The following is a 12942-nucleotide window of genomic DNA, read 5'->3' on the forward strand; positions in this document are numbered from 1 at the left end:
GCAACTTATGGACCAGTGGCCTGGAGCAGCAGGAACAGCCACATGAGCAGCAGCAGTAGCACCAGAAGCAACAACAATACCGATAGCACCTATGTTCTTCACAGCTACATGCCACTTCGCATGACAGAGGGGATGGACAGAGAGCTGCAGCTCAAAGAAGACGAGGCCCCCAGCACAGGATCTACAGACAGAGGGTGAGCCTCCTCAGTGTGACAGAGCAACAGAGGCTCAGGCTTTCACAGCCGGTCAGTGCTTACATCTTTCAAGACCTCCTTCCAAGAGGACCAGGTGGGCACACGTTGCCAGTGGCTGTCAAGATTACTACAGCCCTGAGTTTCTTTAACTCTGGCCTCTTTCCAGGGATCTGCTGGTGACATCTGAAGGATCTCTCAATCCGCTGCCCATAAGTGCATTACAAGTCAGTGATGACTAGTTTTCCCGAGGCCACCACTTATGTGAACTTTGCCATGGATGAAGCTAGCCAAATACAGAGGTCTGTCAACTTTGCTTCAGTGGCTAGCTTCCATAGGTGCAGGGAGTCATTGGCTGCATGCTTGTGGCAATCAAGATGCTCTCCGAACAGCCAGGAGTCTTCATCAATTGCAAGGATTTAACTCCTTCACTGTCCAGTTAGTTTGTGATCTTACACTAGATATGGCATGATTCATTCTGCGACAGTCACATATCATGTGGGTCTCCGCTCCAGCATACACCTTCATCTGAATACCATCTGAATATCTAGCTGATGCCTCCGGTAAGGAACCTCACCATTGAACCTTAGGAGAGATACAACAGCATCCACATCACTTCAAGGGCAATAATGGAACAAGTTTTTAATTTGCTTAAGATACATTTCAGGCACCCTTCAATATGTCCCATCAAGGGTCTCCAGAACAGTTGTGACATGGTTTTCCCTACACAACATTGCTGAAGAGAGGAGTGAAGAGGAAGGTGCAGAATGTCCAGCATCCTCCACTGAGGGGAGGGGAGGAGGAGGAGGAGCCAGGTATGGTCATGATGCCTGTAACTGCACATCTGGCTGCTAGAGAAGCCCATGACAATCTCATCCGGGCATGTTTAACTTAATTGTGTGTGAGCCCATCTGAAAGTGTCATCGGTAATACCTATGCCCCTCCTCCCAGCACTATTCGTTCCAATAGTCAACCAGCCAACCATTACATTCATGCCCTTACCTCCTCATAAAAGCTGATCATACCATTCACCTGCAGGCTATTCTCCAGGGTGACTGGGGCATGCAACAAAGTAGAGGCCAGGAGAATGTATCAAGTGTTTCGCTAAAGTATTAAACATCAGCATAGACCATTGACATTGCTGTACACACTCAAGTAACTGCTAAGGGCAGTTTGTCCGGTCACATTGGCGCCAGGCGTCCTGGCAGGTGGGTAGGGGGGGTCAATTTGGCGTGAGGGGCAGAAATCGGTTTCACGCCGTGGTGAAACCAGTTTGCAATTATCCGCTCCACCCGTCAATGGCGAGCCCTATTTCCCACCACCGCATGTCGGAACCTAATTTCCATATTTCAGCATCTCATTATAAGCCCTGCCCGCCGGAATCATCCCTCCACGCTGGATTATCCAGGCATGTCAACGTGCAGTTCACAGCTGTACATAGGCGACGTGCACCTAGTGAGCTGAACTTCGAGAGGAACTCAGACAAAACCATACGCAGCACTCACGAGCATCGCCTGCAGGACATCAAGGAAGAGATGCTGTGCATTCAGAGCTGCACAGGCAAGTCACTTTGTCCTGGCTGGCTTTCAGTGCGTGTCAGGCCTGGGTGGCTGGGGGGGCAGGGCAGCACAGACTGAAGGAAGTACACGAGCACATGCTGCAGGGGTTGGTGTTGGTTGGGGGTGGATAATGGGAGCAGCCCCACCTGCATGCGCGAACTGGCCTTCAGACTTAACCAAGAGAAGTTCATACGACACATATGCTAACCCACACGTCTCTCTCTTTGATCCTGCAGGAGGAGAATATCAGGATCATGGAGCCTGGTGATTTAGCGGTATGCCTCATGTTTTACAGGGAGCAGAGAAGAAGAAGAATGCGGTAGAGCTGCCAGGCCAAGCAAACGGGCGAGCACCTCCCTCAAGATGAAGGGGCGGTAGGGCCTGCTGCACACACAGCTAAAGATCCACAGAGAGCCATCGCATGTAGGGGCTTCGATAGACCCAGGGTCTATAGACAACGCTTGCCATCCTTGCTGCTGACTGAAAACCAATGTCACCGAAGACTGTGCACGTCTAGAGAACTGGTCAGTCACATATGCCACATGCTGCAGGATTTGGTGCCACAGGGACATGGAGGGCATTCACTGCCAGTGGCTGTGAAAGTGATCGCAGTGCTCAATTTTTATGCCAGTGGCTCCTTCCAGGGCTCCTAGGTGATCTGTGCAGGACCTCGCAAGCCTCTACGCACAAGTGTATTCAGGAGGTCATAGACGCCATCTTCACGAAGGCACAGAACTTTGTACAATTCACCTGCGCTCAGGAAAGCCAGGAAGCAAGAGCGCAGGGATATGCGCAGATCTCAGGTTTTCCACAGGTGCAGGGTGCCATCGACTGCACTCACATGGCGCTTAGATCTCCGTGGCAACAAGGAGTCAATGACAAGCGCTTCCACTCGCTGAATGTTCAGCTGATGTGCGACACGACAACTACAGGTCTGCACACGATTCCCAGTGAGCGATCATGTCTCCTACATCCTTAGCAGGTAGCAGATCTCAGATCCCTGACATCTTCCAGGGTCCAGAGAGGCTGAGGGTTGGCTCCTCAGGGACAAAGACTACCCACAGAGGACGTGGCTGACGACGCTCATGTGGCAGCCTCAGACTGCAGCAGAGTGACGGTATAATGAGGCTCATGCCGCAACCTGGACTTTGGTGGAGCAAGCGATAGGCATATTGAAAATGAGGTTCCAGTGCCTCAACAGGTCTGGTGGAGCACTGCAACTCCGTCTACCGAGGGTGTCACGCCTCATCGCCGTTTGCTGCACGTTTCACAACCTGGTGTTGCAACGGTGGGAGGTCCTGGTCCTGGCTGAGGAGGAGATTGAAGAGCTGCATGTCTCCTCCAATGAGGAGGACGTCAAAGGGGATGACAGTGATGTCGTTCTCGAAGGTGAGGATGCTGGGGATGAGGCCATCACAGTGGCCAGACGAGGCAGGCATGCTCAGGAGGCTTTCATAGTCGCAAAATTCATGGAGGATGATGTCAAGATGCAGTGAGGATAGTCCTAACATCCTCAACTTGCACCTGTGAACATTTGACTCCTCTGTGGCTGATGGCAGCGCACATACCCTCAGTCCTCAGGGTCATGTCATGGAGAAGCAGCAGAGGCCCTAATAGTAGCTAGATTCCAGGAGGATGATGACGAGATGCAGTGAGGACACTCCATAGATCTTCACATAGCCATGTCTGACTCCTGTCTGGCTGAGACCAGCTGAGGGTCATATCATGGAGACACAGCCATGAAACTTTAAATGCACTTTTGTCAGTCTTCAGCACCTGTCCCCTTCAGGAGCACAGAGTCACCAGTCACTGATGCTGAAGAGATGGGGGGGCCAGCTCCAGCTCAAAGGTGCTGGAAGCACACAGAGAGAATGATGGAACTCTGTGATGCCTGCCCACTACATTCTGGCAGCAATGACAAGCACCATTGAGGTGCAGGCATCAGTAATGTGTCCAGTGAGTGTGAAGCTGGACCATCACTTTGGTCTGAAGGTTACACACTGCACAAGGAAGGGGCCCTGGACTGAGACACCTGCCTTTATCTTGTGCAGGAACCAAGGTTTCACATCTGAGTGACTGCTCATCAGAACAAGGAGCCACAGGCAAGGAGACATTCTTGGGAGTATATTTACAATAGTGAACATTTGGTGCTAGCGCTTAGCACCCATGCCCAAGCTGTGCAACTACATTTTCTTAACCTTCCTAACCCTGCCGCTACACCTTGGTGCACCCCCGATATCCACAGTGGAGGTGGAGGCAGCCTGCCCTGTCTGTGATGATGTTGGCGGGCATGCTGTGGAGGGCCGAGACCTGAAGGGCTCCGGCCTGCTTTCTGGGTCCTCTTTCTGTGTGGCAATCCTCGGTCTGTGGAGCCGGGTTCATGGGAAGAGGGATTTCGGATAGTCCAGACACTCCCAGAGTCACTTGAGTGGATGGCCCCGCTGTTCACCTGCTGGTCCTCCTCCCTATGGGTACCCAAGGGCCCTTTGGCTGACTCCTTGAGGAGAAGGGGAGCTGGAGTGAGTTCGAGCTGCCCTATACCCCTCCCACGTTGACACTGTTGGAGCCGTCTATGGCATCAGTGATGGACTTCAGCCCACACAGCAGAGCAGGAGCAATGTCCTGGACAAAGGTCTCCATGGCGGCCGCCATCATACCAGTGCTGACCTCGGTGTGTTGGCATGCTGGCGCTATTACCTCAGCCTGAAGACAGATGGACCCCTCCATTGTGCCTTGCAATCTGAGGAGTGCAGCAGACATCCCTTCTTGATGTTCCTGAGCTTGCCTTTGTGACTCCAGCAACTGAGGTCTGACCGAGTCCAGACTCAGACTCAGCAGATTTCTGGCCACCAACAGTCCTCCAAGTGCTGGAAACCTGGGAAGTCCATGCCTCCACCTGCTGTGGTTCAGACAGTGCAATGTGCTCACCAGATTTTGACCCTGAGGCAACTCTAGAACTAGGTCTCACCGAGGTGTGTGTCTCTGCACTGGCGATGGGTCTTCAATTAGGATGTCATCAGATGATTCTTCGGAGGTGTCTTTGGGGCATGGAGTCGAGGACCTTTGTCATGGACCCCCTTGGCTGCTTCCCAGATGTGCCTGCAAGAGCAAGGGGGATAATTAGTGCATGGTAGGGGACTGCGGAACAGGGGAACTATCTCACTGCATGGTCATCTGATGGATGTTGTTCTGTTGGATCCTCATGGTTGAGCACCACCAACCTCACTGTCAGCACATGAACGGTCCAGATCATCGCCAGCCAACTGGATGGCTCTATTTTCAAAGTCTGTGAGGACCTTGATGTCAGGCATTCCCCCACCAGTCTGCAACCTCCATTTTGCTGTGTGCCAGCTTGAATACATATAGAGAGAGTGTAAGCAGATTGCCTGCCAGTTCAGATGAGAAAGATGCCTATCAGGTGTGGGTGGGGGAGTGGTGCCATGGATGGGATGAGGACATGATTCTCAGGGCAGATGAAGGTGTGTGTGAGAGAGTGAATGGTGATGTCCCTTGAACTGGCAGTGAGTGAGATCCCTGTGGATGTGTGATGGGTTTGTGAGTGTGAGTTGAGATTGATGAGAAGAGTGACTTACCCTTGCGAATTGGAGATCATTCATCCTCTTTCGGCACTGGGTAGCTGTCCTCTTTTGCAGGATGTTGGCTCTGACCACCGCTGCCACTGCCTCCCACGCTGGTTTCGTGACCTTGCCTGCTGGTCTTTGCCCAGAGTCGGGGTAGAGGACTTCAATGGCGGGACTCCACTGCATCCCATAGATGCCCAACAGAGGCGTCACTAAATTTGGGGGCAGCATGTTTCCTCCCTTCGGCAGCTATGACTTTCCAGCAGCTTTTGATCCCTTAGCGAGTGCTAGCACTGTGCAGGGGCGCCCTTTAAATATGGCGCCCAAATTATTGAAGGCCTGAGGTGATGGTGGGGCGGGCAAATCAGAGGCTGGCCTGCCAGCTAGTCGGCCTGTTTCCCATGAATGCATTATTAATGAGACAGGACGCGCTGGGAATGCGACAATACAGCGTGAAAACCCGCCATTGCAGCTGGCAGGTAAAGCAACTTTTCTCACGCCTGCTGCCGCACTTAGTGCAAATCTGGGATGATTCCACCCTAAGTCTCTCTCAGCTGCTACCTCTTTTTCCTATTTTCCTCTTTTCAGCAAACTGGAGATAGGTGGTTCATACCTCTGCTCTGACATATGAGATGCCCATGGCAGACATCCTTTGAGCTTTGGTGGCAGTGGGCGGTCAGCCAAAGACTGCCTCACCCTCCTTTGCAGGGGCAGACTTAGTCACCAGGGCAGGCAGCCACATGTTGGGCTCTGTCTGGGTAAGGGGGTGGGTGGGAGAACAAAGGACGAGAATTGAGAAAGCCTTTGAGGAGCGTCCCCAAGACCATCTGCCCTTTTGCCATTTTCCCTTTCTTGGCCCACCTGCACTTTCCTGCTAGCCAAGAGCTTTGCTCCGTCCTGTGTAAAGTGGCAGTGAGAGTGAGCCAGCCATTGGTCTTTGCCAGCATGCCCTTGTGGCCTGCTGCATCTGATTCTCCACACAGGCGGCTTCTCTTTCATTGGAGATGCATATCAGCAGTCATGGTACTCTTGCTAGAGATGGTCTCCTCAAATCCCTCTCCAAGGGTGTGCACTGCCTCTGACAGAAACATTTCCAGTTAATGTCACTAATTCCCTTTTCATGGATAACCCCCAAGACTCAGCATCTATGTCCAGCTGACCAGAGCTCGGAGTGACCTGCACCCTCTGACAAGGACTCTCCTGCCTCCAGCACCTGCTCAGTTCACATGCGATGTGTTCTTCAACATGTGTAACTTTGTCTACTATTGGAGTCACTCAGCCTCCTCTGGGCACTCCTCCGCCCCATCTCTCATTAGCCCCTTCATCACTCTTGAAGGACTTCTGGAAGATGAGAGACATGAGTTAGTGCTGACATTGAGAATGGGTACAAACTCATTAAAGTGCATATCATGACATTTCAGTTACTGGTGACATCAATTTGACATGATTGACTGTCAATCATCAAATACTAGTATATTATCTAATGCTGTCACCAGGCCTCTGGGCTACTCCCATCTCTCCAATGTGGATGTAGTGTTTCTGACAGCATGCATCCAGGGCATTCTCCTTCAACGTGTTCATGCTGACTACAGCTGCAGATTCCACCCTCCCCCAGGTTCTCTGCCTCTCCTTGCAGTTTTGGGTTCTCTCCTTGCAGTTTTGGGTTCTCTCCTGCATTGACAGAATGCAGCATGTTATGAATGTGAGAAGATGAAGATGTGTGTGCTGAGAATTGAATGAGAACGTTTGAGGAGGGTGACTGGGAGGGAAAGATGCAAGAGCACAACTGGAAGAGGGTGAGTGTGAATGTTGGCTATTCAGATAGAGATTAGAGGAGGTGCCTAGAGAGAAAGGAAATGTGTGGGACTACAAGGTGTGTGGGTCAGAGGAGTGCTGTGCAGGAGAATGCAGTGGAAAGTGATGTTGCAGTTGTACAGATCTGGAGTGCTGCATTCAGTTTTGAGTACTGAGAGTCAGGAAAGGTATGATACCAGTGCTTTTAGGGTTAAATTATGAGGGCAGGTTGCACAAACTTGGTTTGTATTCCTCTCAGTTAGAGGTTAAGGCATGATCTAATCAAGGCATTTAAAAAAGAAAGAAAGATTTGTATGAATATAGTGACCACAGGACTTCTCAAAGCGCCTCACAGCCAATGAAGTACTTGTGAAGTGCAGTCACTGTTGTAATGTAGGAAACGTAGCAGCATTTGCACATAGCAAACTCCTATAAACAGCAGTGTGTTAATGACCAGATAATCTGTTTTTGTAATGTTGTTAGAGCGATAAATGTTAGCCAGGACACCAGGGATAACTCTCCTAATCTTCTTTGAAATAGTGCCACGGAATCTTTTACATCAACCCGAGCAAGCAAATGGTGCCTTGGTTTAACATTGCATCCAAAAGACAGCACCTCTGACCAGTGCAGCATTCTCTCAATAGTGCTCCTAAATGTCAGCCATGATTTTTGTGCTCCAGCCTCTGCAGTGGGACCCTGGAGTGGGTTCAGTGAACCCTGAACTGAGTGATTCATAAGCGAGAGTGCTTTCAAATGAGCCACACTGACACCGAAAATTAAAATTAAAGGAATTTGATAAGGTAGATTCAGAAAACTAATTCTTTTTGTGAGGAAATACAGAACAATTTTACAATTAGAGCTGGGTCATTTAGCAGTGAACTCGGAGCAATTTTTCACACAAAGGCTGGTGGAAATCTGGAATTCTATCTCAGATAAGACTGTGGGTATTGGATCAATTGAAATTTTCAAGACTTAAGATCCAATAGATTTTTATTAGGTAAGGCTATCAAGGAATATGGAGCAAAGGAGGGTAAATATAGTTGAAATACAGATCAGCCTTGATCAGGGGCTGAATGATCTTCTCCTATTCTTATATTCCAATACATGGGCCTCTCTATGGTGGCACAGTTAAGAACAGAAAGTTTAGAACTTGTGAAAATTGCAGGTGAAAACCATGCAAAAGTATTCCATAGCACAAGCCGTTGAAAACAAGTAGTAGTCCAATGGGTGTGATATTGAATTTGTGGCGATCTAATGAGTGCATTGCATATTTGGTATTTTATAAAATGAATTATTGTTTTTAATTGATTTATCTGCTAGTTGTGTTGATATTCGTACATACAAATACACACACAATCCCTAGTGGCATGACTATCTGCTGATGGGATGCTGATTTTTCAACCCACCATGATTTTCATAGAGCCAAAATTGGAGCAGAATGTAAATGGGGCATCCAATCTGAATGCATCCTATTCTCACATAGTACATTAGTTTAAAATTGGGGCTCTGGATTACTAAAAGTAAGGGGAAGTGTATTTATTCTAATGCTTTTTTCACTTTTTCAGGCTTTCTTTAACTTTGACAAGAAAAAAGTGGATCTTGATGCATTCAAAGCCATCAATAAGGCATGCCTTGTCTTTGATGGAAAATTAGTAATTGATTCCACCTTCCATACCAATGATATAACAATCAGAGCTGCAGGATCGTTAACTAAATATTCCCGTCGTTACCATGCTGACCAGTGGTCTCATGAAAATTTTAATTCGAAAGAAGTTGGGTTTCAACTGGCTGCACTCATGCTACATCTGTTTGACCCAACTCTGGAACAAGTGACTAAGCCACCAGCAGAGCTAGATAAACTTCTTCCTACTTATACTGGAAGTAAAGTCAAAGGTATGCGGCTGAAATACATATGAACTTTGCGCTGGCCTTGACTTCTGCACGATTGTATGTTATTTGTAACAATGTTTCAAGCAGGAACCATGGAACCAAGCCTCCCAAAACATCCAGCAATATCCTTACTGTGATTCTAGAACTAATTGCTCTAGTTGAAATTCATCTAGCTTAGTTTAAAGCTTGTCATAGCTTTCTGTTCCACCACCTCTGTTATTAATCTGTTTCACAATTCCATCACCCACTTACCAAAAAGAAAATGTCACTTAGAAGCATGGTGTACAGAAAAGGATTGCATCCAACTTAAGTGTCACAAACTTAGCATTGTGCCAGGTGCAAAGTGGAGGCTGCGTTCTATTCCACTGAGAAAGAGGATATCATAGGCAGATTTTTTTATCTCAGGCCATTCCTTCAATACCCCCAGAAGGTGGCACAAAAGCTCTAATGGAAGCTCTAATGACCTGGCCACCCATCTTTTCTTCAAGGAATAAACCTTGGAGCAGAGGACATAACAGAAGGGAAAAATACATTTAACATTCAAAGCATAAAAACCAGCTCCAATTCTTCCCACTTTGAGCAATAAGGAAACTATCATGTCAGCAAAAAGTCTTATCATTTAAGCTGTATTCTATTGTTAGCAAATTTGCAGATCTCTTAAAATCTATGTGGTATTGTGAGGAAACCCATGATTTGCAGGACCAGTGGGGAAGTGTGTGTGAGCTATTGTCTGCACAGATGGCTTGTCGAATGTACTGGTGGATGCACTGACTTTGGTTTCAAAGCCTGTAATTTTTTTTTTGAGACAGTCCCTAACTGAAAGAGAAACTAAAACTTCAAAGTTTCTGGGAAAGGGTGCTGTGACCTTAGATTCCTGGCTGTGACATTAGATATCTGAGAAATCAGACTGTGACTTCAGGTTGCTAAGCAAATGGAAGCTGGATGAAACCAAAAGGAAAATACAGAGCCCTCAGAAATCAGGGCAGGGATTTTCCTGTCCTGCCCTTGGCAGGAAACATCTCGGGCAGGATGGAAAACTTGGAGAGGCAAATCCCGGCCCAGATTACAGCAGCAGAAATGGTTATGCTGCGTTGACCACAGAGTTATTTTAAGAAACATTTTTCTGCCTTAGATCATTTTTTCTGTCAGCACTCTTAACATTAAAAATGTATCTAGCTTTCATAGACCAGTCAGTTAAAATGTGAATTCACAAGAGCTCTGTTGTGCTGCGTAGAGAGCAAAGCATAAACTAGGGCCAGAATATTGCCGTTGGCATGTGGGGGCGGGCCCGATACGCCAATGTGCAAAATGACACGCGATGACATCGGGTGTCATTTAGATATTTCATTCGGCACCCGCCAAAATGTCAACGGCCTATTAAGGCCATTAAAAAAACCAATTAAACTTGTTAGCAACGCTGCCTGTCCAACCTTAAGGTTGGCGGGCAGGCAAAGAGCCCAAGTGGCCTTTGCGTTTTTCAGGAAACCTCATCCATGGGTGGGATGAGGTTTCATGAAGGTTTCATAAAATAATTAATTAAATTTTGCACAATTCACAAACATGTCCTAGCTCATGTGACATGTTTAAATAATTTTTTTCCTCCTTTATTAAAAAGTTTTACTATCAACTTAATCGGCCTGAGGCAGCTCCGTGCCTCAGGGAAATTGCTGCGCTCTTTCACGCACATGCACGAAAGAGCGCAGGCCCCAACTCTCCCTCCTCCCCCTGCCCGCACAGGTAGCACTGAGCGCTATCAGCCGTGCATCATGCTAGGCGGGCCTTAATTGGCCCGCCCACATAAAATGGTGGTGCACAGCCAATCGCGGCCGGCGATCAGCTCTGCGCCCACCCCTGCCTGCTCCCGTCCAAGCCGCCCGACATCGGTAAGATGCAGCCCTAGCAGTGTAACTTGGGCCAATTCACTCCATTTACTTCCATAGAAGACTCTGAGACTAGTACCTATGGCATAACAGACCCTTAACTTGCTTAGTAATCACCTGCAACTAATAACATCTATTCATTCACAATATTTGAAGCACAATTACCGCTTTCATCATTGAGTGGAAAAAAGATCTTCAAAGTTATTATAAATATTAAACTGTACCCTGCTTAATAGTCTTAATTATTTTTGGTGGGAACCTGTTTAAGAAAGATTTATTTGAGATTTTTGTTCTTGTACTATGAACTAAATATTTATTAGGGCCATATCACAATTAGTCATTACTGCAGGATCTCAATAAATCAGTTTTTAAAACATAATTTTCATAGAATAGCTCTATTATGCAGGTTCATAAAATATGTATTTTAAACTCATCGCATTTGACACAAATTCCAAGCTATTTGCTTCGGCAAACTGTACCCATGTATTTCAATTTGAAAACTTTAGAAGTTTGCATAAAATATCTAGCATGGTACAAGGTGGTCAGTAACTTGCTAACTCAACTCCCTTATAATATTACATGGTTAACATTGCACAATAAAATCAGAACCAAGTGGTACTAGAAATGATGGAGTTTCACTACCAAGATTTCAATTAATTATAGAAACAATAATTGATTACTTCTAAGGGCATCTTTCTGAAGATTCATATAATTTATGTATAAACCACTCAAAGCTCAACTTTTAGTTTGTGGTGGCATTTGAAGCCTGTTTTTCTGTTGGCTTTTCACTCCCTCCGGCACATCTTATATTCTGCAGATAATCCACTTCTCCAAAAGAACCTGCTTCACACAGAATGTAACCTCTCTACTGAAGTGTACATTAATTAGATAAATGCAATATGCAGTTCTTGCTTTGAACGCAGCACTTGAAATTGTATTTTTTTATTATATATTTTTTATAATTCAGTAACAATTTCCAAATATATCTTCAATGCAATTTAAACAAAAGTGCATTTCTTTCAAGCACTATGACTACCTCCAGTTCCAGTATGGAGCATATTCACAGAAGCACCATGACAGCTGTGATCCTGCTGGTAGCACCCAGCAGGGAAGAAGCAACAGAATTGTAAAAATAATTCTTTCTAAAAATGATTCCCGATTTTCAGCTGCATGAACCTGATTTTTTTTTTAAAAATCACACTTTTTCTGTAACATTTGTCCTTTGACTGTTTTATTATTCAAAGGTGAGTTTCTCCCTTTATTTTCTAGCCACTGTGGGTCAGATGCCAACTGCAGCCAAGAGGACAGGTGGATGACTTGCTCCAGGCCTCTGCAGTTTTGGGCTGAGACAGCAGCTGGGAAGTGCCTGAATGTTATCTTGGGACAAGCTTCTCTCCAATTTTTCCTCACTCTTTGGGGAATTGCCTGGATCTGTTCAGCTAATATATGCCCCCTACCCAGCCTCATGCCTGGGCTGCCACATTGATGCTATTGAGAGCAGGAACTCAAAACCACATCCAATTATTACCATTGTGCGTTTGTTTGAATTACTGATGATACTTATTTACTAACAAATGGTAGTCATTGTGATTGAAATATTTAGTCTTCTATTTTAATTTTCTTATTGCCTAGAATATGAAAATGAGTGTCTTTTGCTTGTCCTTATTTTAATACAGGATGCGTTCTACCTGGAGGATACCATTACCTACATATTGCTAAGCCAGGGACCGTGTCCTGTCTGCATGTGCAGAAGTCACAACCTGAATATGTAAGTATTAACGATCACAATGGGGCATCAATTTGTATTAATCTGTTGACTACATAGCAACTATCCAGCCAACATTTAAGCATGTAGAAATATTATATGAAATTTTAAAAGAATTATTTAATTTTTGATCAAAGTGGTTCAACCTGATATTTTTATTTCTGATCCAACTGAATACACAGCCACACACTGAATGTTCATAGAATTATAGATTTGCAACACAAAAGCCATTCAACACATTGTACTTGTATCCAGCTCTCTGAAAGAGCGACACACTTAGCT

General features: G+C 46.3%; 1 protein-coding gene across 1 annotated transcript in view; it reads left to right on the forward strand.

Moving 5' to 3' along the window:
- The window catches only part of cfap61 (cilia and flagella associated protein 61), a 216307-nt gene that overhangs the window by 153175 nt on the left and 50190 nt on the right, over positions 1 to 12942 (forward strand). Inside the window, exons 22-23 of the mRNA XM_078557547.1 lie at positions 8691 to 9018; positions 12572 to 12663. Coding sequence (XP_078413673.1) covers positions 8691 to 9018; positions 12572 to 12663 — 420 coding nt within the window. The remainder of the gene's footprint in view (positions 1 to 8690; positions 9019 to 12571; positions 12664 to 12942) is intronic.

The sequence above is a fragment of the Cetorhinus maximus genome, chromosome 14 (assembly GCF_964194155.1).
Source record: "Cetorhinus maximus chromosome 14, sCetMax3.hap1.1, whole genome shotgun sequence".
NCBI classification, from domain to species: domain Eukaryota; kingdom Metazoa; phylum Chordata; class Chondrichthyes; order Lamniformes; family Cetorhinidae; genus Cetorhinus; species Cetorhinus maximus.